Here is a 26,195-nt window from a genome sequence, read left to right on the forward strand (position 1 = left end):
ACTGTCTGTCGTCACCAAAGGAACAGCCTGGGATCAGAAGTCAGATCAGGATGTAGGGGTAGCACCACGCTTGTTTCATTCATTCATCATCCATTCCTTCAATAAATAGGTATTAAGTGCCAGCTCTGTGTCCGAGACAAAGGAACACATTCGGTTTGCAAATGAGTGGTCAAGAGCTGGAGGAATCAGAAGCAAGAGGAGCTGGAGAGGTGGTGAATTTCAAGTTCACTAGACTAGTACAGGGTAAGCTGATAGATCTAGAGGAAGAAATAGAACGTGTATGGGCACAGAGTGCTGGTTAACCCGGCCTTGCAGGTTAACGCTCACAGGCCAAGTATACTTCGCCACGTGAATTTAACAATTACTTTTTCCTTCCCAAACTTTGCCATCCTAACTACTGTGGCCTGAATTTTCTTTAGTAGTAGACATAAAATATTGTAATTATTTGGAACCAAAAGTACCTAGGTTAGAACCCTGGCTCTCCCACTTACCAGTGATTTAAACAGTTTTGATTTCCTCAGCTGTAAATGAAGATCCTAATTCCTGTCTCAAGTTGTTGTGGGAATTAAGTAATATATAGCAAGCACCTTTGTCTCTCTCTCTCTCTCACTCTCTCTTTTTTTTTTAGACAGGGTTTCACTCTGTTGCCCAGGCTAGACTGTGGTGGCATGGTCACGGCTCAATGCACTGCAGCCTTGAACTTTTGGCCTCAGGTGATCCTTCTGCCTCAGCCTCCCAAAGTGCTCAGATCACAGGCGGGAGCCACTGTGCCTGGCTCTTTGTCTCTTTCACATACTTCAATTATCTTGCCACCTTAGACAGCAAGATCATTCATCAGTAATAATCCACAAACCAATCTTAGACACATAACCCAATAATATAAATTCCAGATTAATATCATTTTTCCCTATATTATATAAATCTAGTTTGCTTTTAACAAATTATTTGCTTTTAGATTAATGTGGGGCAAACTGAATATTTCCTGTTAGGAGTAGTCATCATGGACATTCTATACGAGTTTCTTTCATGACAAAATCATTTGGTTTTCTTGGTCAAATTTCCTGAAAATATCTGGTATTTTGGCAGAGGTTTTCCTCCACAAAAATAAGTTATTTAACTAGTATATGCTAAGAAGGTGTGCGTATCAGAGCACATTCTGGTTGGTTTTAAGAGCCTCTGTCTTCCTGTGGGCAGAAAGAATTGGACTCATAACCCCTCTGATTCCTCAAAAGATTCAGGGATGAGGATTCTATCAGCTGGTTGAAGCAGGAACCCAAAATGGAGCTCAGAGTAATCAGATACGCTCTGATCCTTCCAGAAATCCTTCCTGAATGAAACACCTAAGTCAATAGTTTGTTTGCTGAGCCATATTTCTTGCTCTGTGTAGATGTACAGTGACATTTGACATCTAGATAGTAACGTGAATATTGTCTTTTATAGTTTAGTTCAAAGTAATTATGTCCAATGTCATTCATTTATAAAAGAAGAAACTATAATCCAAGTAGGTCAGATAAATTTGTCCAAGATTACACAGTTACTGTCAGAGCTGAGATAAGGACCCGGGCTTCTTGCAATTTAGAATATAAAATAATTTATTCACTGAGATAATCTGACTATAAAATGTGCAGAAAAAAAGTCATTAAGATTCCAATAAGTGGATTTATAAAAGATCAGTATTTCTATAAAATAAAGGATGGCTGTTCTATTGAAACAAAACAATTTTAGGAGAAGGAAAGGATTGTTTTGGTTTATTTATTTCAAAGTATCATCTACTTTCATTTTTATATATACAAATTTCATGTATTATCATTTGAGCTAAAGATAGCTTTTATATGTTCATGGAGAACTGTGATGCTAGATTAAAATGTGTTAATAAAATTTTAAAACTGCTTATTTATATGCATCCTCATATTGTCATTTTGACTTTTGTTTTCTGAAATGTTATAGTTTTCAATTCTAAACATTAAAAATTAATAATACATACACATAGTCATAAAAAAACATAAAAGTGTCTGTATGGGCAATTAAGAAAATGTCCATACAGAGAAAATATTTTCAGAGAAAACTTATATCCACAGATACCTAATTTTGATATCAGATCATAAAATAGTGTAAATGCCATTTTTAAAGGACTAATTACAGTAATTACACAAACAGTGCTCTAAAAGTATTGTATAACATTACCTACCTGCTTTTTTGAGAGATTTGTTCCAGTTTCTTGGCTAATGTACAGTATTCTTCTTTTAATTTTGTCAAAAATGTATTCTGGGAGTTCAGCAATGAATACTGTTCATTTTCTAGAAATAACAATAAACGCCCACCAATGTAAGATGTTTATAGTTTTAGCTGAGCAGTGCTTCCATTTCCTGTAAGCCACTAGGTCACTTTCAATGTCCTAAGTCAAAGAACCTATCCACTGGCAAGACACTCCATCTTGTGAGTCATTTATTTTCATAATCATTATCTAACAGAAACATTTTTGATCATACCAGCTTGGTGTAATGTTTTAACATTTTAATAAGTTGTCAGATACCTCAAGTGGAGTCATAGATGCTTATATCTTTGTAATGTGCAAGATATTATATTTTTATTTTGACAATTTTACTGTAAACAGAGTGTCAAAAATGCTCACAACCAGATAATTCAAAACTGAAATCGAGGAATTCTCTTCCGCACTGTAATCCATGCTTTGTTTCATATTTGAGCACATAGTTTACTACCACGCCCCCCAATCTTGCATACACTTCTCTAATTAGGAAGGTGAAATGCATGATTTTCCTTAGACTTTTGATTTCACTGTCAACAGCATGAACTTCACTGGATATTTGGTCAAAGAAATTGAAGAGTGTGATATGTGTGTGTGTGTGTGTGTGTGTGTGCAAAATAAAAGGCAGTGTTCTTAAGGTGGTTTTAACAATTAAGTAATCTGACGCTCAGATTCTGCCTAAGACTCTCTCATCAGTAGGGTCCTGCTAGCAGTGCAGGCAAACAATAATTTATCCTATAACTTCCTCTTTTTGTTAGTGGAAAAGTATCTTCTAAACCTGGTGAATTTTCATTTCTTCTGGCTAAATGCTGTTGGAAGAAAATCTCTACTGAAAGTGCTGGAGGGAATTATGTGAGTCAATATGACAATATGACATTTGCCTCTTTCTAAGTACATTTTTTTAATGAATTTCATGTTAGTAATTTTTCACCTATAGGATAAGAAATAGTTTTTCACTGTGTCATCGAATACAATGTACATTAAATCATGTGAAAATTACCTCTAAGTTTTAACAGGCCCTTTATTTCTTTTCAATTTTAGCTAATGATTGGCAAAAAGCAGATAGCATACAAATCAAAATAAATCAAGGCACTAAAACGAAGCAACATTTTTCTGGAAGAGACAGGATCAATTAGACTTTTGTTTTAATAGTACAATCAGCGTGGAGTGTGTGGTGTGGAATTATAATGACTGACACTGTCTTGTTTTGACTAACACTGTCTGTGAACACACAACTCAAAAGTGAAAGAAACTACATAATGCTCTGACTGAACAAATCAAACTGCCTATTTTCAAAGTGCATTTTACTTTCAAATTAAAGGTAAAGAGTTACTGGCCAACTCAGTCTGCAGAATAGTGCCAATGTGATGAAAGATGGCAATTTTTAGCCAAGCTGCCAGCTGTGGTCAATGCCTTGTATTAGTGAATTTTAACAGCAGTTGTGAGAACTTGAAGAATGCAAAGGATTAAACATCACTCTAGATTGGGTTGGGGGGGGAGGTGGGGAAATCATACAAATGCTAAAAATGTTCGAAGCTGCAAAGATTAAATAAAGGAACATATCAATTTGGAGCCACTGAATTACATCCAGCTGCGACAGTGAATTAAGAACCGATTAATGGTTAAAGCTTTTCTCCAGTTTGGATGCTGAAGCAAACTCATTAGGCTTTTAGAGTAGCTATAATGTGTGTACTGTGGGAACTGTTCAATGCTATTCAGGAGACTCTAACTGTAAGCTCAGAGCATTTCCCGCAGAGCTTCTGATGCTATTTTCTTTATATAACATGTGTGCCTGAAAACCCAGCCAAAAACAAGCCCTTTGTTTTTCTACTTTGTTGTGGTCTCTCTCAGCTTTACGTTTCTTGAACACAGGTAAATAAACTCATAATCCAGATGGTGCAACAGATGTGAGAGCAGCACTCTGAAATCAACAGACAGTGGGCAATACTTTCCATTTTCTCTTTTAAACGCTAACTAATATGTAATTCGGAATCTCCGGTGTAGTTAGCATCTGCTCCCTTCGGCCAGCCAAAGGTTACAGGTGTTCCTGATGTCATTTCACAGTAAGGCGTGGGCCTGGCTTGTGAGTAAGAGCCCAGGCTCTAATCTTTCCCTACCACCTACCAGTTTTGTCATGCTGGGCCTCCATTTGCTGTATCTTCTGTGTCAGCTCCTGCTCTCTTTGCTGGGCCTGAAGGGCTTGGGCCTTTGCTTCGTTGCTGAAGCTCTGCTGAATGCTATCTTTTTCCAGTCTGCAAAACAGAGAGGAGACAGACAGAAATCGAATCTGCAGATCCACAGACCCCTGTTATTTCCCCTACAGTTCACGTAGAGCTGATATGTAGTAAATTGTTAAGTGCAAGAAGGCACTCCCCACCTTCAGGGGGAAAATCCAAAGGACCTTTCATACAATGCTAAATACATGCCATAAATCCAAGCGGACTGAAGTATGCAGCTCTAAAAATCAAAAAAATCACGACAGCTAAATCATGGTATTTTGCAACTTTAAAGCACAGACACCTTTTTTTCTATGACACTCTTAACGTTTTGCAATACCAATTAATCTTTCATCTTCTCAATGGTCAATAATTCCTAAAGATACTGGAATTCTCAGAACAGCAAGACTTAATTCTTAAATTACACAATGCTTAAATTCTTAAAAATAAGCTTTGTAGACCGCCTCTGTTTCCCCTCCAAAACTTAAAATGGAATCTCAGATATAATGAAGGAGACTTATCTAGAGGCAAGAAAATTGGTCTGTGGTGTCACATACATTTTTCATTAAATATTTTCACACATCAGGCTGTATAATGTGAATATGAAAATTAATAACTTCCCCCAGCCCTTCATAATAAAACCTCTCTTGGGTCATGTTGAAAGAAATTGTAGGATGAAAAACTTCTGTAGTCAAAGACAACATCCTACCCACTGTGACAGGACATTGACCTGTCCCATTGGGTAGCCAATTACAGTGGCTCCTAAAGAGAGGAACTTCCTAAACAATTAGAACCTGAGGAACTTGAAGGACCTCATTGCTCGCAGCATTATGGATACTGACACTTTGTGTGTGTGCCACAAACCTACACACATATGTACACACACACACACACACACATGTACACACACACACACACACACACTCAGTTGGTTCTTCAAACTCTAAATATAGGTAAGTGATATGAGGGTTTCCTTCAATTAACTGACTTAGTTATTTCCAACTCCTGATCCCCTTGTGGGCATTTCTCATCCATGCTGCTTTAGTTTACTAATTGAGATACTTACTGCCTAGCCTTTGCCAAACTAAAAATAAACAATTCCATAAAGCTATCACTACTGGTCTATGTACCGCTGTGGAACTTCAACTCACTGGCTTCTAATTATAAAGCAACATAAGGAAAGCCTGTATTAAAATTGGTCAATGCATGTGGTAATGTTGTAGTGTAACATTCCGGAATGAAAATACACCCACACCTCCCTCAAATGGAATCATCAGGGGTCCATGCTAAATGTGAAATAAAGTCCCTTCTGGTACTTCTAATAACAACACCCCCTCTGGCTGCGGGCCAAGGTCTTGCCTCACACTCAATTCCAAGCTAGTATATTGCAACACATGGAGAGTCAGACGAGGCTACTTTTTGCCTCTCCAGCCACACCACGCACTTTCTGGCCATAGATCCTTGCACATGTCTCTTCCTCTTCCTAGAATGCCTCCCTCCCACCCACCCCCCTGCAAGACGTACACTACTCCTGTAAGGCCTAGCTCAAAATTCTCCTCCTCTCCTTCCTCCCTCTCTCCTACATTAACTATTCTTTCTTCAATGACCCCAATATATGTTGCATACATCCTACAAAGATAGCATTTATCACACTTTATTGTTTTACATGCATGCCTCCTTTTGTGATCTTTGTCTCCTTATACCCTGGGCCCAGCACAGTACTTGGCACATAGGAACTGAGCAGGGAATGTTTAATGATTGGATGTTCTTACAGCCTTGTCCTAAGGAAAAGGAAGGCTGCAATCTTTAAGAATAGCTGGAGAATCTACTTAAGTCTTATATGAGGAGGCAAAAACTTTTCAGACATGTTAGAAAACATGCCTGGAAAAGAATGGCTCCAACGCTTTGCCAGCTGGAGACCAAGCTGCTGAAGGAGCCAGCTTAGAAAGAGCCCTGTGGACTCTTGCACTGAGTAACCATCCCCAAGCAGACCCCTGGTGAGAGCAGGAGATACAGGTAGGGAGACCTGGGGCTCTAAGATCCCTAACAATTCGGTGACTATAAATGCATTGTCCAACACCAATACCCACTTGGGGGTGAAAAGTTACACTATTAATAATTATAGCATGATAGGCTGGGTGTGGTGGCTCACACCTGTAACCTCAGCACTTTGGAAGACCAAGGTGGGAGGATCACTTGAGCCCAGGAGTTAGTTCAAGACCAGCTTGGGCAACAAAGTAAAACCCCATCTCTATAAAAAATAAGAAAACTTAGTCAGGCATGGTGGCACACACCTGTAGTCCCAGAGACTAAGGCAGAAGGATCTCTTGAGCCCAGGAGTTCAAGGCTGCAGCGAGCTATGATCATGCCACTGCACTCCAGCCTGGGCAACAGAGTGAGATTTTGTCTCTAAAAAACTATTTTTTAAAATAATAATTATACCAAGATAATAGTCACCACTGAGACTACCCATTGCAAACTGGGACTTATAGTTCCCCAACGTAAAGAGGTTGCCAATCTCACCATCAACTTTTAGAATGAGAAGCTATTTATTGATATTCTAAATTGACTATAGAAAAGAACTACTGTCTTAATTGTAGAAATCCTTATAAAGTAAAACAATTTAAAAGAACTCTCCCAACAAATGTTGAGTTACACATCAACTTATGTTTCTTGAGTCTTTCCCAAATTTCACTCTATTTGAGAAACTACATGTATTATTTTTCATTGCATAAAAACATGGCATATTCTTGCTTTCCTACCTCCTTCCCCCTTCTCCTTTCCTGTGTTGCCTTCTCCTCTTTCAGGTTCTTTCTGACTTGGTAGGCTTTTTCTTAAATCTCAGAATGCTGGAACTGAAAGGGAATCTCAAATGTCTTTCATCAAACCCTCTCATTTTATGGCTGGAAAAAAAAAACCCACAAAAAACCTCTGGGGGTCAGAAAGAATTTGGAATCTGCTCATAGGTTACATAGTAAATGATTTAAATGCAGAGGTAGGATTAAAAATATTTTTATTTAGGGAAAACTTATTTTGTAACACTCTAGAGGTAATGCAATAATGGATTGAAAGAATTCATAAAAACCACTTGGGTATCCAAGAAGGAACTAGGGAAGAATCCAAATCAATTCATTAAATATTTATCATAAATCTATTATATGAAAGACACTCTCCTAGGCACTGGGTCAAATAAATAAGACATAGTTCTTGACCCTAATAGGGAGTTGAAAATGGACAAAAAGATGGTAGATGGTAAAATATTTCATAAGAAAGGTACAAAGGGAAAAAAATGACCAAAGCATAAAAAGCAGAGGTCACTTCCAGCTGGGTGCGAGAGCCTCATGAAGGATAGTCAAGCCAGTCTTCCTAGCTGGTTTCCTTTAAGTTCCCATTCAAAACATTGATGGTCTCCTTTAACTAAACTTGCAGTTAGCCCTATTTTTATAAATTGGATTAAAGCAATGGTGGTGAAGAAGAATTTCTTAGTAGTTATTAAAATGGAGCTGATGTAAGGAAGAGTTTTCTCTTCTCTCTCATTTATTAATTTATTGATGTCAGCATGGAGTCATGGATTCTTATTTTATTCATTGGGTTATAATACCTTATGATCATTATTTTTATGCTTAACTCATCTTGGTTTAGGCCAGTGGGGACTCCTTACTGAGGCTGCTGTGTGACATGTCTCCACTAATCTTGGGCACTTCTTGTCTTTCTATCCCCACAAGATGTTGCAGGCTCATCTTGGACTGTCCTTGTACCAGTCTTAGAATCAGCATTTGTTTAGGGGCCCTTTTCATGCCCTTTAGTGGAGAAGGGTGTTTAGAAACCAAGATCTGTCACTAGGTGGTGCTCATTGCTACTGCACAGTCATTGATTCCAGGTCACCTTAGTAGACAGAGTCAGGATATGAATATACGTAAAACATAAATGAATAGAAATATAAATATTTGCCTATATGTGTCTATATGAATATATACATATAATTCATACTGATATTTCCAATTATAATCCAACAACATAGATAGAACCTTGTCTCCCTTCTTTCCATAACTATAAAGTTTCTTCCTCAATAGTGAGAAACTTGGTTCCTATTATCCTCAATATATTTACTCATTTTTCCAAACTCGGAGTACACAGAACATAGTTTCAAAATTGCTAATCTACTATGGAAAGCAAATCTACTAGTAACTAGAATTAAATATTTGCTTACATTTTGTTGTGTTTTGCTTTGTTTTTTTAAACAAATGCATCCATGCCTTTTTTGGTTTATTCTCTTTGTGTTCTGGGAAGATTGTATCTTGAGCAGTGGAGTCTAGTAGTAAACTTGCAGAACTACAGAGTCAGAGTATGGCATCTACCTCCTTATTACCTTTGTGACTATGGACAAGTAGTTTTATTCTTTTAATCCTGGGGTTCTTCATTCAAACCGGGCAAAAAAAAAAATCCAACTTTAAAGGATTAATCATTTTAGGAAGCCACTATTTATTGATGTTTACCATAAACTAAGCTCTTTACATATATTCTTTTATTTAATCCTCATACCAACCCTATAAAATAGATTCTCTTATTATCTTCACTTTATAAATGAGGAAATTGGGGCCTAGAGAGGTTATACAATTTGTCCAAGTTCTCCAGTTATTAAAGGGTGTAGCCAGGAAATCCAGGACTATCTGACACTAAAGCCCACAGTGAATCACTCTGCTTCAATCTCTTATTTTTATAAAGGATAAGAGATAAATGGGAGAAGGTTGAAAGGATAACAAGAGTCTTATTTCAATTATCCATATGTGTACATGTCATTTAATACCTATATTATCCACCTTGACAATGAAATCCCAAGCTAGTTCTCCTTCTCCTTCCTCAGTTGTCCCATATGCTACTGAATCACTTCCTCCTATGACACCATCAATTAGTTGTATCCCCCTCAAAAAAAAAAAAAAATATATATATATATATATATTGACCTTTGCAAAAACATTGAAAGGCATCACAAATACATCTCCTGTCTCAAGCTGGTTACAGACTCCTAGGAAAGATAAGACATGTACATCTATCTGGAATGGAAATCCATGGAGAATAGGAACCTTTCTTTTACTCACTAATTTATTCCTCAAACCTGGAATAGTATCTAGTATACAGTTGTGTGGTCAACAGATATTTGATGAAGGAATAAACAAATGAATGGATGAATGAATGAACTGTTAAGAGGTAGAAAGTACTAAGTGTCCTCACAGGTGTAAGTATTGTTCTATCTACCGACTAGAAGAAGAGAATGTGATAAAATAATCTCTATTTTTGGCCAAGAATTTAATTTAGTTTTATTCTTATTATTGAAAATAATTAACAAAAACTAAAACAATAATAAAGTAAGTAGACAACATGATGTCTTCCATGTTTAAGAAGAAACAGAAATCTTATACTTGTTTATGGGGGCAATAGGGCTAATGTTCTCATATTTGAGCAAATGTAGAAAATCCAGAAGAATAGGATTCTGTAACCCCTACTTCCTTGAGTATGCAAAAAACTTAAAGGTATCATACATATTTCCCAGAATAAATTACTTCTATTTCCTTCACTGCAAAGCATGTTAGAACTTCCAGTGTAATATTGAAAGATAACTTATCAGATCAGAGCATAAGTCACTTCTGGGAAAGAAAGCAGAAAGAGAAAGGAGGTCACCTTCTTTCAAAGAAATATACACAAAGGAAATGAAATATTTAATAGGGACATCCCTGAAAATAATTTTCCCTCCAAAAATGTTCTTACAGTATCTATGAAATAATTTGAAAACTTACCTTCAAGGCAAAAGAGGGTATGCTCGACTAGATATTGCCTGCTTCTATTACACCTGCACAACTTTTATTTACTTAAAACAAAACCATAGACTCCTACTACGGCATCATCCTTTGCATGTCTGTGTTTTCTATTTTGCAAGGTACATTCAAAAGCATTGACCTCTCTGTTCTTTGTAACAACTCCGTAAGGCAAGGAGATGGAGCAGATATTCCTGTTTAACAGATAAGGCATCTCAAGCCCAGGAAATTAAGAGATCTTTCTCAAAGCCACACAGCTAATAAGTGGTAAAGCTGGAACCAGAATCTTATCTTCTCACTCCGAGGAGTCCAGTGTTCTTTCTATTCCATGGCACCACCTCACATGAGGGGTTTATTTACTCAAACAGTGTATTGCTCATACATTCAACAAATGGTTGAGCAACTACTTTGTACCAAGCACAAAAGTATGGGAATGCATCAGTATATAAGACACGGACCCTCAAAGAGTTTATGGTCTAGTGAACAAAATAAACAAGACTGACAAAAAAAAGAACTAAAATAGTATGATAAACATTAAAATAGGGCTACATTCCTGCTATCATACAGGTGGACAAGACAGGACTTAGGGAGTGGCTAGGAACCGTGAGGAAGGATTTCAGGAAGCTTAAAAAATTAGAAGCTTAATATGAGTAGTAATCAGCCATGCAAAGAATGAGAAGATTGTTACAAGTGAAGAGGACAGTGTGTGCAAAGACCTAGGGAGGAGAGATAACCAGGTGCCTTTGGAAAACTGCAAACAGTCTTGACACGACTGGAGGCTGGAGTATGTATGTTGTGGAGTAACAGTGAGCAGTTGGTGGAGGGGAGATGATTGAAGAAAGATGAGACTGAAGATGTAGGCAAGAGCCAGAACATGGAGCTATTTTTAAGGCCCTCGTCCTGAGGGACTTAGGGAGCCAACGTGGGGTTTTAAGCAGGGGAGTGTTGTGATCACACTCGTGCTTTAGAAAGATCACTCTGGCTGCAGAGTGGGGAACAGATGGGGAAGGGACAACATTAGAAGCAGGGAAAGCACTTATTACTACAGCAATAGTAAGAGCAATTTCTGTAATGGTGTCTTCAGATACAGCAGATACCACAGGTAGGTACAAACATTGACTGAACAGGCCCATCAAATGCACATTTCACTAATTTTCAGCCTTAAAATGTTTTCAGTAGCTCAGGGGTGCCTGATGACATTAAGTGACTGTAGGGGGCAAAGTTCCTGAGAGATGTAAAGCACTCCCTCACCCTATTTTACAATACCATGTGCCAAATCCACCGGACTAAAGAATCAAGACAATTTTGCTATTATTAACAAATTAGATCATGATTTTGCCTCTTCATGTTGTCAAAAATTCGTATTTTCCATTTCTGATTTGTCTGTGTCAACTAATAACTTTGGTTCATTCTTACTTTTCTTCACTGAAAAGTATGTTTGTCTACATATTCTCAGTGATTAATCCCTGTCATGAGTAACTTCAGATCAGGTATCAATAGTGTCGACATATATTATAAGGGCATTTCTATAACCTTCAATGGATATGCACTATTATCAAATTGTGGTACAACCGATTGAAGAGCTTCTATTCTGTTACTAAAATGTTTTAGAAATTAATTTCTAGGATCTATTATCAAATGGGGAACATGTTGGTTCCTTGGTGGCTATAAAATTTATTTGGAAATATGCTATAATAGCAAGACTTATAAAAAAATTTAAAAAATTAGTAAAAGAATTATAACTATTCAATATATTTTTGTAATATCTTATTTTTCAAGTATGATGGAGTAATACTTCATTTATCTGGCATGTTGGGAGAAGAGAGGTTCTACATAAGAGAATTTTCCATGTATTAGATCCATAGAATTCTGACTATTTGCGGTAGAAATACATCTATAATATCTTAATTATGGTGCTGCTTTCTTCAGCAAACCATACCAAATACAACAAACTCTTCTTGATAATTATGGATCATAATTTAGAATAAGGTAGGCCTCCTTACTGCTGCTATTCCCTCTGCAAGGAAGCTGCTAGGAATCATTGCTCATTGCTGTATCTTTAAGTGCCTGACACAGTGGCTGGAGACAGAAGGCACTCAATGACATTTATTGCAAGAAAGATCCCAGATATCATTCTAAAGAATCAAAAAGCAAATTGATCTGCTTCTTAAAATTTTTTATTGGTTATTTTTCTATGATGCGCTGCCATTTTTTTTTTGTTTTTAATGTTTTTCATTTTTCAACAGCTTAAAGTGATGCCTTAGGATAGTTTCATTGATCCTGCACCAAAAAAAAAAAAAAAAAAATGCAAGAGCTTTGTGATAGTTATTTGCTTCTTAAAAGTGCTTTTAAATTTATATCTGTTTATAGCTGTGTTTCAAATGGCTGAACTAGCCAGAAGTCTGAGTAAGTGGGGAACTGCTGTAATAAAGACAGTAGAATTTTCATTATTGCTGAGATGGTGTGGCTTTGGTCAGCCACCCAATGTGCGTGTTCACAGAAATTAGGGTTGTGGTCTATCGACTACACTAACCTTGGCCTGGTAACAAAACCACAGTAGATCATTTTTATAATTACACATGAATATAAGTGAAATAGTTTATTTTTAAGGCTTTGCTGAGATCTCTGTAACTTCTCCATCTTTGCACACAGTTCTGGAGCTGAAATTTATAGAAGAGAAAACTGACCTGAGCCCAAGTTTTCAGATTTCTGCTCTAGTATCCTCACTCTTCTAAATAAGAAAATCATTGCTCTTGCCACAGTAATTAGATCACATCCTTCATCGAAACATTTTGCTTTTTAATCATGTTATGACTGAACATTATTTCTATTTGACTTTGTAACACTTGCTTGTACCTATTCTTATCTCATCCTTGACTGTTTCCTCTGCTTCAGTAACACAAGTGGCATCTTCCTCTTCCTCTAGCCATTTCTCAGTCTTTGCCCTTGCCATTCCTATAGTTACCTACCTGCCCTTTCCCTTCCTGAAGACCTGCTTTTCCCTTTATTTTAAATCTATCTTCAGACTCATTTCCATAAGGTAGCCTGTCCTGAGCCTACCCAAACCAGAGGAAGTCATGCTCTGAGCAAATAAATATATTTATAAATATAAATAAATCCTAAGGTAACTTCAAAAACAATGGCGCACTTTCAGCCTTTATCCCTTATCACATAAGCTCCACTGCCAGCAGGGCTGGGCCGTCCATTTGTATCCCAGGAGGCTGAAGTTGAGAGCACTTTGGAGGCTTTGGAGTCCACTTGACTTGGCATCAAAGTCCCAATTCCTCCATCCCTAGCTGTATGCCCACGCGAGTCACAGACCCTATAAGCCAGGTTTTCTTGAATGAAAAATAGAGTTACTAATAGTACCTCTCCTTATAGGATTCTGAGGATATTGTAGGTGAAGCATTCTTAGTATAGTACTGACACATAGTAAGTTCAAAAACATGAATTAGTACCATTATTATTAGGATCATTATTACCTAGAAGATGACTACTCAAAGTGAAACAATCAATATAATGAACTCGAAGACAAACAACCTTCAGAAAAGAAGGAAAATTTGCCTCAATTTACTAATAAAGGTTATACAGTAGGAGGTGGTATCGCACAGTGGGTGTGAGCTTGGGCTTTGGACGCGTGTGTGGCTGGGCTTGAGCTCTGGCTCCACCATGTGCTAGCTGTGTAATGTCGTGGCGAAACTTCAGCTCAATCTAAGCCTCAGTCTTCTCACTGATGAGACGGTATTGCCAGGATTATGGAAGAAGCTGCACATAAAGCAACCGGCAATGTCCAGCCCAGACCACATTTGAAAGGTGTCTAAATTCAATTAACAGATTGGCATCTAGATATTTAATTGTCAAATTTATTTCCAACAACTCAACATGTAAAGGCAGAAAGGGGATAGTAAGATACAGAAGAACTTATTATAGTGTGATGCTGGCACAGTTAACGGTGCATCTGCTTTTCAAGAATGACCAGTGTGGTTTCTTCTGTCCTCCTCTTCCTCCCCCTCAGAGTGGCAGCTCTACAAAAAAGGACTGATCCAAGTGGGTCCTGGTTACTGTCCCCAGAATTAAAGAAAAAGCTGACATGATCTTCTTGTTTCAATAAAATTATTCTCATTATTACAGAAATAGAATTCAAGGTTTACGCTCATGAGAATCTAACTACATCTACATTGGGCATTGTGGGAAAGCTGGGAAACTGAGGAACAGAAGTCTAGGGCCATGACATTGGGCATGGCGGTCACTGGCATGTGTGGCCAGGGAACACCACCTGAAATAGGGCTACAGTGAATCGACATGTGCACTGAGTGTAAAACACACACCAGAGTGTGTGAAGACTTAGGGGGAAAAAAGCCAAAATATCTCATTAATAATTTGTTATATTTACTACATGTTGAAATGATACCATTTTCCACATATTGGGTGAAACTATGTTATAAAAATTAATTTCATCTGTTTTCTTTTAATTTTTAAAATATGGCTATTTGAAAATTTTACATTACATATGTGGTTTACCTTTTGTGGCTCCCGTTACATTTCTATTGGATAGCACTGGAGTGAGCATCACTCTTTTATCTGCCTCCCTACAGCAAAGCATCATTTCTAATCCTGATTCCACAAATAAAAATAACCATATTGGCAAAAACTACTAAATAGAAATGTCTTATGAAGATAGCAAAGCTCATAATTTTCAAAAACTATTAAAATGATCTTTTAACCTTGATAAATTTTTCATTTAAGCCAGCTACTCATTATTATTTGAAAGGAAAAACAAAAGAGAAGAATTCTGATCGAACATTGAACAAGTAGTCACCCTAAGTGATACCTTTTTCCTATTTTTTTTTGGCAAATCAGATCTGGTTTGAAGCAACTCCCAAAACACAGATTCACATTTAAAATTAAATTACAAAGCATATGAAAAAGTAAATCCATATAGCCAAGCTGGCAAATTATTAAAAAAAATATTCCAGTTATGTACATGGATTGCAGACTCCTAATAAGTTAATGTACATTTAATTGAAAAATCTTCATCACTTGATAGTCCTTCTATAACATACTTTTAAAATGGGAAATAGATTCACTGAGATTTCCCCCATGGATTTCTTTCCTCAGTCTCCAGCGATCATCTTCATATCATTTGTTACTTGTTTCTACTAAGAAACTAACACTTTCAAAGTTAACCAAAAGGATCACGTAGTCATATTAGTCAGTCTATCAATCTGTCAGCCGGTTTAGTAAACTATCCCACTGCCTGGTGAGTTAATCTGTTGCCTTTGTAGTTTTCACTTATTCCAAAACATTTTCTGCACCTTGAGGAATACAAATGAGCCAGTGAATGGTTTCAAACTTCTGTAACAATTGCTGGGGTTGATTTGTTGGAAGAAATATAATTCGAGCACCCTAAAAGAAGGATGGGTAGGAAAGCTAGGACTACACAGAGTAAGTCTCCCTGAGAATCACAATTGCAGCCGTCGTTATCATCACAAGATTGTTATTTATAGAAAATCTCACCGGTAGAAACGGCTTGAAATAATTACAAATTATAGGCACCTCCAAGTATATTTACAGAAAAATTAACACATTATGAGTGCTAAACTTCTCGACTCCTAGAGCTTACTGCCCATGAGTTGCTCCATTTCTTTGCAGCACAGGAGAGGAAACACATAGAAGGGTGGGTATTGGCAAACCAAGGGTTGAAGGAAAATGAAATCTATTGCAGTGTCTGACTTGCGGGCCCATACCTTCATCTGTGCCAATAATTCCTGGCGGCAGATTGTCTAAAAAGTTTATATACAGAAGCATCTATAATAACATCTTATTCTATGAAACCTTATTCAAAGCGCCATGCTTTAAATGGTGTCTAATGTCAACTAACTGACTGGTGTCTAGTTATTTAATTGTCAGATTTATTTCCAGGAACTATTAACACATAAAGGCAAAGCGGGGACAGTAAGGTATGGAAGAACTTATTGTGATGTGACCGTGTTCCAGCAACTGTTCAGCTACTCTTGAAGAAATACGCCCCTACCCCATATTCCCATTTCGGAGGATGGACTAAATCTAAACTGAAAGTTATCTACCTACCTACTGTCTTCGTGAACCCCACGTGTTATAATGAAAACAAGGGGAGGGAGGGAGGCGGTGTGATATTTCAGAGGCACATCACAACAAAAATAATCCCCATATGATAATTTTCACTTGTCCTACCACAAACTGATTGATGTCAGTTTTTCCCCAAGTGTATTCTTAAAAATCTGACTCCTGAGAGATGTGTGCAGGTTTAATAGAAATGTTTCCATAAGTCATGTCAATTTGGGAAACTGAAAACTAAATTCCTTTCTGTGAGATTCACAATATGCACTAACATACGAAAGGTTCTGAGAAGCCCTACTGTCGAGAACCCTGTTCAGCTTGTTTAATACAACTTTCTCCAGGAAATTGGCCACAGAACCTATTTTTCACAACATCCACCCCCAGAGGCCATATAGTATAAGGGATAAAACTGCTTAGGCTTGAGTCCCGCTCCACCACTTATTATAGTCATGCTATGACCTTGGTCAAGGTATTAACCTCTGCATATCTCAGTTTCCTTGTCTGTAAAACGGGGCTCATGGCAGAATCTACCTGTCAAGGTCATGTGGGGACTAAGTGAGTTAATGTGTGTAATGTGCCCATTACAGAGTAGGCAGTGTATGTGAGGGATTGTCTCTACTAACCACTTCCAGAAGAGTGTTCTAAGGAGTGCATTTGGTAATTGCTGTTTGTAAGCTAAAGCACATTTCCTTTTTTTGTTTCAAGAACTATTAATAGTAACTGTGTGCCAAAATCCAAAAAGAAAAATATTTTTCCTTTCTGCAACAAGTTGTGAAATAGCTTGCACTGAAGGATTTTAATGGAGTTATTCAGACAAGTCATATTATCAATGAGTACAAAGGAGTAGAATGTGGGCCACGGGAAAGAGAGAGATTCTACTTTTTATTGTTATTAAACAACTGTTGCTTTGGGCAAGTCACCTAGCTTCTCTGCACCTTGGTTCACATGTATTATGATGAGTGCTGGACTAGATGAATAGTTTCATTAATTCATTCATGTAAGATGATCTTGAATTAAAGAAAGTGGATAAATCAGTAGGTTGTTTTCTGGATTTTATAAACACACAGACATACACACATATGTATGTAATTACATAAGCCTTGCCTACTAGGTTGTAGAATACCTGTCAAGAAAGATCATGGCCTCTTCATTTTTAAAATTTACATAGTGTCTAGCACAGCTGGAACAGAACATGTGCTCGATAAGTGAATGGATATCTGCTAAAGAGCAATCAACTCGTCATTCCTTCATTCAAGAGAATTCACAACCCCTATAATAAAAGACACTATACTGAGTACAACTAAGTTTACATATTTCTGGGAAACTATTAGTTCTACCTTTAAAGAGCCTGCAATTTAATTTGTGGTGTGAATGTCAAATGACACTAATCATTGTGATTTCTTTATACTATCTTTCCATTTAAATCCCCTAGTTCAGGTGAGTTTTATGTTATTATTTTACACAGCAGCACCAGGCTAGTAGCATTATTATATAAATGCATTCAGTACCTATGATGGAAGAGATGGCAAAATCAGTACATTACATTACAACTGAAGCAAGTATGCTCTAATCGATTTTAAGTAAAACCGTAGATTAATTACAATAGTTATTGGATGAAAATTTCTTAAGTAGGAGAAAAGGCACATTTTAGAGGTGATTTTATAATACAGGTTATGAATTTGCTTTTATTAGAAGAAATCATTTACTATTTTCCCTTCAAAATATAGTTGTATATAGCTTCACCCAAACAATAACAACAAAAATGACCAGAAGTCTTGATCTCCATAAACAACACAGGAGTCAATAAACATATTCTGCAATTACTAATCAAATTTCAGTTCTTTATATTTACTGACAAAAACATGCCATGGATCATAGATATTCTCTCTAAGTTCAAAATGTGCCAAAACATCTAGCCTTACTCAAATGTCATCTATCTGATCCAGGTTGCTCTAATTCAGGGCACGTGAATACAATATTCATTTAATTTACTCTGTGTATTTAATCTTTGTGAAAACTGTGCAGAAACTTTTATGGATGAATTATTAGATTTTTAAAACCTCAAGATAATTGTACATTTTCATCATTTTTCCTAGTGATTGCTTCCCAACAGCTCCTCCTCTCTTGGTGTCTCTTTGTTGATAATGGAATATAGGACACTTTTCAAGGATAACTGTGGCAGACAAGGGCCCACATAAGGGGCATGTAGGATGTGACCAGACAGATTATTAGCAAGCATGTCTTTGGTTTGCAGAGGAGAAAGTTTAATTTTAATGGGTTTAAGAAAACGAGAAAGTCCTCTTTTCTTGTCCCACTCTACATATGCTGTTCCTATTGTAAATGGTACTTGAGTTTGCAGGTGTCTGCCTGAAGGCAGGTCACTGAAAGTCAGCGAAAATCAGGACAACCTCAGCAGCAGAAATTAACCTGCAGATCATGGCAGGCGAATGGATATTTTAAAGAGTATATTCCTACTGAAACAATCAAACTGGACTTCACAAAATGAACAGAGACTCAAAGCAACAAAAGCAAGCAACAGCATCTATTCTAACACTGCAAATTTCTTAGATATTACAGATGTCACCCAACAGTGCCATGCATTCGCTTTCCATATGTGAACAAAACTGAGGCATCGCAAGATAAATTTGAATGGAATGTTAACCTTCACTTTAAATTTTTTTTCTTTTCCTAGCTGACGACACAATTTTAGTATTATCATAACGGAGCTTCTGGCTGGAAAAAAAAATTAAATTAATGGATGGATTTAAAAAAGCTTAGAAACTTAAAAAAAAATAAACAACTTTCAAATATCTATACTTGATGGTGTCAAGAGCCAAGATGAATGTATTTCAATTGCAACTTCCAAACTAAACTCACAAATTACTACCATTATGCTAAGTGTTAGCTACCCCACTGTGCAGTTTTGCTTTGTGAATTTTTACCTTCCTCTATGAACACTTTTAGCCACTGATCACACAGCCTTTCAATGTTTTCTGCCTTTTCCTTTAAATAAACTGGCTCTGGCTCCTTCCATCTGGTTCCCCTTCCGTCAGCAACCCTGCACCTGTTCACACCTCCTCTCCTGTTGGATTCCACTGAACATTTCCTCCTCTGCCAGGGCTATTCTGGCACTCGCAACCTTTCTGTCATTCAATCCATCTGTCAGAAGTGAACTTTGTTTACCGCAAGCTTCTGCTTTCTTCTTCAAGAAGCAAAGCCCCTCAAGGTCATTGTCAAATGAACTGTCGGCATGGATTTAAATCCTCTGCTGCTAACCAGCAGAAGATGAAGTTCTGTTGTGTAATGTACTTGTGAAAATTACTTTTGGGTTCGGGAAGACAATCATTTGGAGTCAAAGTAGTAAGACATGGTGCTTTAATGATCATTTGTAAAACCAGACAGCTGATATGTATTTTCTTCATGTGTGTCTGCACTTCTCATTATATTGAGTATGAACTATATGTTGCAAGAAGCAAAATAAAAGTTTTAAAGTGAAATCAAAATATCACAAACAAGTTTACACTATGTAAAAATTGCTTCATACTATGTAGCATTAACTTGAGGAATAAATATTTTCACTAATGAATTAGCCAAGGGAGAGAGTATTCCAATTAAGAAATTTTACACTGAAAGGCTTAAAATGTACAAATACGTACCATTTCAATCATAAGCTATATATTAACACACAGCTCTATTACTGCTTTGAAAAACTTAACCCATAATATACAAATCAATTCATGTACACTTTCAATTCCATCATTTAAAAAATAAAGTTCTGTTTAAATAATCTTCAAATCTATGCTGTCAAACAAGCACAATCTATCTAGAAAAATATAAGCTGCATGAATAGACCAGTTCTGTGAAAAAAATAACCTCACAGAAATTAGGTGAAAATTATGCTCTCAAATTGAATTTATTCTGTGTCATCTATAGCTATGGAGTATTTACACTCCCTTCAGAAGTCGGATAGGAAATCACTTAATGTTGAGTTATTTACCAGTATTTTAGATAATCATATTCTTTAGGAAAAGGGCAAACCAATGACTCAATTCAAATTTCTTAGAAAAAGAAAGACCATTTTTTAGGAGAAAATACATGACAAAAAAAAAAATACCCACTGTTACAAATGTGACCCTAAATGGCATTTTATTCATAGTACTGCTTTAATATTTTGAAGGATTATCCCAAGATTTAATCTCATTGCCTATGCTTACATTAACTAAAATCAATCAAGTCTGTAAAATGTTTGAAATCTTTTCAGAAAAAATATAAATTAAAACTGTTTTCATTGACATAAAATTGAAAGCAGGTTTATTAATATAGGTAGTCCAGAAAACATGGAATTTAAATTTTAAATCTTAAAGTTCTGATTGATTAATCAGATTTATATTTGTAAAATACAAATAACATAAATAATTTATAAAAAGACTTTATCAAAGCAATTTTTGACACGTTAAAGAAAATTATTATGAGGCTAAATATAAAAATGAAAACAAAAAAGACAGCTTAAAATCTAAGTGCAGAGTTATTCTTTTTAGCTATAATTTCAATTTTTATTCCTAACCTTCAAAATACTCAGTATCACATAAATCATTCTTATGTAATATATAATGTAATTTAATAGATGGGTTTTGAGCTCAAAATATGAATTCTAAGAGGCATTTTCATCTCCCTAAAATATAATTTGTAAATAATTTCTCTTCATGGGGAGAAAATTTCAAAAATATTATCTACGTTTACCCAGCAAGTTTGTTCATACTTTTCTGGATACTTTTCCCCTTTCGTGTAATCTGTGCTTGATAGTAGTTTGGTCACCTGGATCCCTTGCTTCTGAATAGCACTGAAAGAGTACTGGTAATTTGATCACTTCCATGGTCTGATTTGCTATATAAAAGAAAGAGGCATTAGCAAGACGCTAGGTTAATAGAGGCTGCTTAAATCACCGTGAAGGAACTCTTCATTCTTACAAAACGGCATTTCGAAAACACACTAGTGCCTTCTTTTGCAAAATTTGTATGGTAGGAACATAAACAAATGAAAAAACAGTTTTAACATCACTTACAGCACAAACGCACACACACACTTTTCCCTTCCACAAATAGAAAAAGGAAATGATATTATGATTAGTTTTACAAATTGGCTAATTTAGGAATTCAGAGAATACTGTTAATATTTACCTGCTTAATGCGTAATATGCTTATTTTATCTTTTAGATAGAAAAACAAGGAAAAAGTTTAGATGGTTTGATACCAACACCTGAAACACAAATTTTACAGAACAAAAAAAAAAAAAAAAGAGGAACTGAAGCAATGTTGCCAGGTTACACTACAGAAGAGTAAAGCCGTTTGTTTCTAAGGGCACTGCTAGGTGAAAATGAAGAGCTGGTGTCGTTCACATTCTTTAATATCAGTTTTCTTAAAACAGCATATGGACGTAGGATGGAAGGTAAAATATTTAAACTCCTTAATAAAGAACTGCCCTTAATTTATCTACATTCTGAATGAGACTAACAATTCTGCTTTTCTAAGAACTGCAAATGATGAAAATACTATTATTTTTCTCTGGTTTATTGATTTTTTTTTCCCTGCCTATATATTTATGAAGTCTTTTAACAACAGAGGATATTCATTTTTCCACCCCCTTCCTCAATTACCTTAAGGCAAGACCTTCTTTCAGATGTGGACATGTTTGCAGGACTGCAGGACAAAGAACTGAGATATTTTCATAGAGTTGATCAAGGGGGAAAAATGGATTTGCGAGATTCTGTTAAGAGTAAGAAGAGACTAAATGACAACTTTAAATCTGCCACAATCATTTACTAATGTGCTGCTATATCAAATAAGTCTAATTTTTTGACAGCACCAAATTAGATTTATTGCAGAAACTGCTGCATAAATAGCATATGGCTATGTTATACCACCTATTTCAAATCCTGGTAATGTTTCCCCCTCCCCCTTCAAAATGAATAAATTGAGCCAAGCTATAAACCTTCTGCAAAAAAAGAAATATACAAGTTCAAAAGCAGATGTAGGAGATCTGGATTTCTTTGTTAAAGTCATAGTTTTAACACGGATGTCCCAACTCTATATTTAAAGATCCACGACTCCTTAATAAGTTAGCACATTTAACAGGTCAGTTCTCTTTCATTTCTCGCAGAATGATTTAATTTGATTTTTGTTTTCAAGGTTTTTGGCTCTGAATTATTGCTTATATTTTCATGTTCAATCCACAGTTACTTGGGGCAAAAAAGAAGGGCAAGTGGTTCTGAATCAAACCTAGCTTAAATTAGGTTATAAAAAATTATTAAGTAGCAATGCATGCACCACGTGGTTGTTTTTAGTTTTCATTTTGTGAAAGACATATGTGGTAGAAATCGTTATCAAGAAAGTCTTTTCTAAGTTTAACTATAGCCTTGATATTGCACACTCTTTGATGCATAAAATATATAAAATGATCATTCCACGTGCCACACTGTATACATTAGGACGGCAGAACCATGCAAACGGCAGAAATCAAAGTCCCACGGAGGCTGGGACTGAAAACTCAGAGGACAAATTCAGAGATGGACAATATCTCCTTTCTTCACCTCTACCCCAACGCCCACTCCCACCCTCCAAGTTTGACACAATGCAGGCTCGATTTTCCTTTTCGAACAAAGTTTCAGTTCTCCCGTAGATGGGAAAGACGTTGCAAGGTCTTATCTCAGACCAATGGGCACACCACTGCAAACATCATGGCACTCAGCTACCCCGCAGACTCCCTCTCTGTGGTCAGTCTTCCCAGCTGCCCTATCTGTTACTGTCTGATTAGTTCTGCTAAGGAGCCCCTCCCCTGCCAGCTTTCGGTGCCATCTGTTCTACACAAGATGGCTGCTGCCCAGCAACCTAACACTGCCCTCCTACCTGGCACCCGGCTACCATCCTTACCCCAAAGTGCTAACACAGGTTCTCACTGCTGGCAGAGTCAGGATTTCATTACTACTACTTTGACAAGTGCAGGGTTGTTTGTAATTTCTCTTTTATCCTGATTTTGATTGTACAACCACCTCCCACTGATTCAGTTTGCTTCAGTTTTGTTGCTCACAGATTTCACTCTCCACATTAATCTCCCTCTGGCATGTTACTGCATCTGTTCCCTTTTTTATTATTAATTTTCAAATTCCCACCATTTTTGACAAAAAAGGAGGTAATCTACACTCTGTTTCTGCCCATTTCATTTTCTTTAATTTGGAAGATAAGTATGAAATCGTGCCAAAGAAGTTAATTCTCCGTTAACAGTTTATTTTCTGGCATCCCAAAGCCTTTGTATATGAAAAACAGATAGGAATAAATGTTGACTGAATCACAACAACATAGTCGCAACCATTCCTGAATTTAATGAAAAGCAAACATATGAAACGGCATCTAAAAAGTTTATTAGTTACATGAGTTGTCTTGTGCTGTCATTCTCTCTTCCACTTTTAACGGATAATTCTTTGTGCAAATCAGTTTGAGTGCAGGATCTGAAAGTGGGTTCCTCAGCCGTGCTGAAATGGGCTCTATTTTCACTGTAGATGAATTTTATTATTCCTTAATACAATTACCGTCTTTCCTCAAACCAAATGTTGTTGACTGATTCAACAGCGAATGACGCTGAATGAATGCCTGATATTTCAGAGATAGGTTAAGAATGGAGAATTGCCATTAATTCAACAAAGCAGAACTTAAAAAGCCCCTACGTTACAGAGCTGCTTCCATTAGATATTGTTTTGACAAAGAGTTGATATCAGGAATGGCAAGATGGTTTGCCTTCTAAAGACCAGGAGGACCTTTTAAGATTTAGAAAGTCGGAAGTAATGTATTTAACAATACACTCTCTGTGCCCCTAATTGGCAACACCACAACCTTGCCAAAAAGGGCTTCAGTAATTTGATCATGCCCTCAATTGCCCTGAAGTATTCTAGATTGATCAATGCATTGTGACTGCTAATTAATTTATTTTACGTGAATTCATATTAAAAGCATTGGAGTCCTCGAATAGATAAACAACAACTCAGAGTTACAAAACCCCGGATGAGTTAAAATGATTCTGTAGACTCGTAAATATCCTCACAAAATCACAGTTAAGATCTGCAGGAAATAAAGTACAGGAGATGTTTCCCAAGGTGACAAAAACAATCAGAAACAGAACTAGAGCGAGTGTCAAGCTCGAGCAATGCCCAGCCTTCAGATCAGCTCCTGGAAAATGGGCAAAGCTTGAACAATGCCCAAGCCCACTTTTAGGGCCTCACTTTGAACACCCTCCACCTCCACCCCTTGCATATATTCCAATAGTGACTTGTTACTTTATTCTGCAGACTTCTTTCGTCGGTGTAGTTCTATTTATAATAGTTACCTCCTCAACACTGGGTACATTCTTTTGGTAAATCTCCTGGTCAGAAGTGGGCTTCTTGAAGGTAGACAGTCAAGGTGTCAGAGGGATGCACCCCTTATTCACTGACGCCCGCCCTGGAGAAGGAATCCCTTCCATACACTGCAGCCCAAGCAGCGTGTTGCTCCCCCTCCTATGGTGCACCCCACCCCCACCCCCACCAGCCCCACAGCTTGGTCAAGACAGGAGAGGCTCAGCCTGCTCACAGGAGACCCCGTGCCTGCTGGGGACAGGGCCACGCAGGGCCAAGGTCGAGCAGCAGCCCCCCCTTAGCTGGACGTTGTCTTTACAGGCTGCTTGCAAACATTTTCTGACCTATTTGGTGCCTACTCTAAGTTCCTGAAATTGTATCCTCTGCTTAGCAGATCTAACAGAGCATTATAGCATAGTAAAAATGTGTTTACTTGAAGAGGGCCCTGGTCCCCCACGAGACATGGCTTCAGAGGGGGCATTGAGGAGAAGGAATATTCTCCGAGCCTCTTACTTTCTCAGGCTCCTTAAAATGAGCTGAGATTCCAGGATTTACCAATCAATGCATCACCCTATAACGTACTTGCGGGTATCAGGGAAACATGAAATAACAAGCGAGTCATGCCTAATAATTGGCCTAATGAACACCTCCAATTAAGAGGAAGCATTTAAGAAGAAATTAAACATCAAGTTGATGGGTTTTCTCTATACACCTTTTACTTGAAAATAATATTGGAGACCAGAACTTTTCTTTTAGAAAAATACTCTGACCTAGGGCTACTAGGATAACGATTCTCTGTTTTTGCTTTTCCTCCCCTCCTATTTTCATTGAACTTGATGCTCGTTGTTGAGTCAAGCAAGCGGTGTGGGCAATACATTCTCGGTTTCCTCTGGGCTTCTTCAGAAAATGAGTTGGCTGCGGCTGCCACCATGCTCCAGGCTGCGGGCCCGTGTGGCAGGGGAGAAGAGTGCATCCCCAGTGTAGATTTTCATTGCACACACATTTGGGCTTCGCAGAACTCAGAGGAGCCAGCCAGGGAACGTTAAGCAGAACCTGCAAACACACATTTCCTGGCAGCGTCTGACGCTCTAACCTCTCCCGCCCCAGGCCACATTGAGACCAGGGTTCTCAGCCCTTCAAACAGGTGGAGCGGAGCAGGCACAGGCAGCGTGGTGTCCACCAGAGCAAAATGCAATGCCTTTTCTTCCCTGGCTCCCTGACAGCCTGTTTTCTCTGATACCGGGTGGGGGAAGGAAAAGAGGGCGCAATTTAAAACAGCACCAAGGCCATCTATTTCAAGCCTTGAAGATGTTGGTTGCACATATATCCATTTAAAATTATTTTTGACACATTCTCTGCTTAATTTATTCATGAAAGGAGTACAAGAAAAAAAAATGAGCTTAACTTTTAAATGGGAACTT

General features: G+C 37.3%; 1 protein-coding gene across 3 annotated transcripts in view; it reads right to left on the reverse strand.

Annotated features, from left to right (window-relative positions):
• The window catches only part of SDCCAG8 (SHH signaling and ciliogenesis regulator SDCCAG8), a 202,155-nt gene that overhangs the window by 77,875 nt on the left and 98,085 nt on the right, over positions 1-26,195 (reverse strand). For all 3 annotated transcript variants that reach the window (XM_069484544.1, XM_069484546.1, XM_069484545.1), the window contains 2 exons: positions 4,391-4,518; positions 2,189-2,297 (listed from right to left, as the gene is read on the reverse strand). In XM_069484544.1, the coding sequence (XP_069340645.1) occupies positions 2,189-2,297; positions 4,391-4,518 (237 nt within the window). The remainder of the gene's footprint in view (positions 1-2,188; positions 2,298-4,390; positions 4,519-26,195) is intronic.

Source organism: Eulemur rufifrons, chromosome 11 (assembly GCF_041146395.1).
Source record: "Eulemur rufifrons isolate Redbay chromosome 11, OSU_ERuf_1, whole genome shotgun sequence".
Classification (NCBI taxonomy): Eukaryota; Metazoa; Chordata; class Mammalia; order Primates; family Lemuridae; genus Eulemur; species Eulemur rufifrons.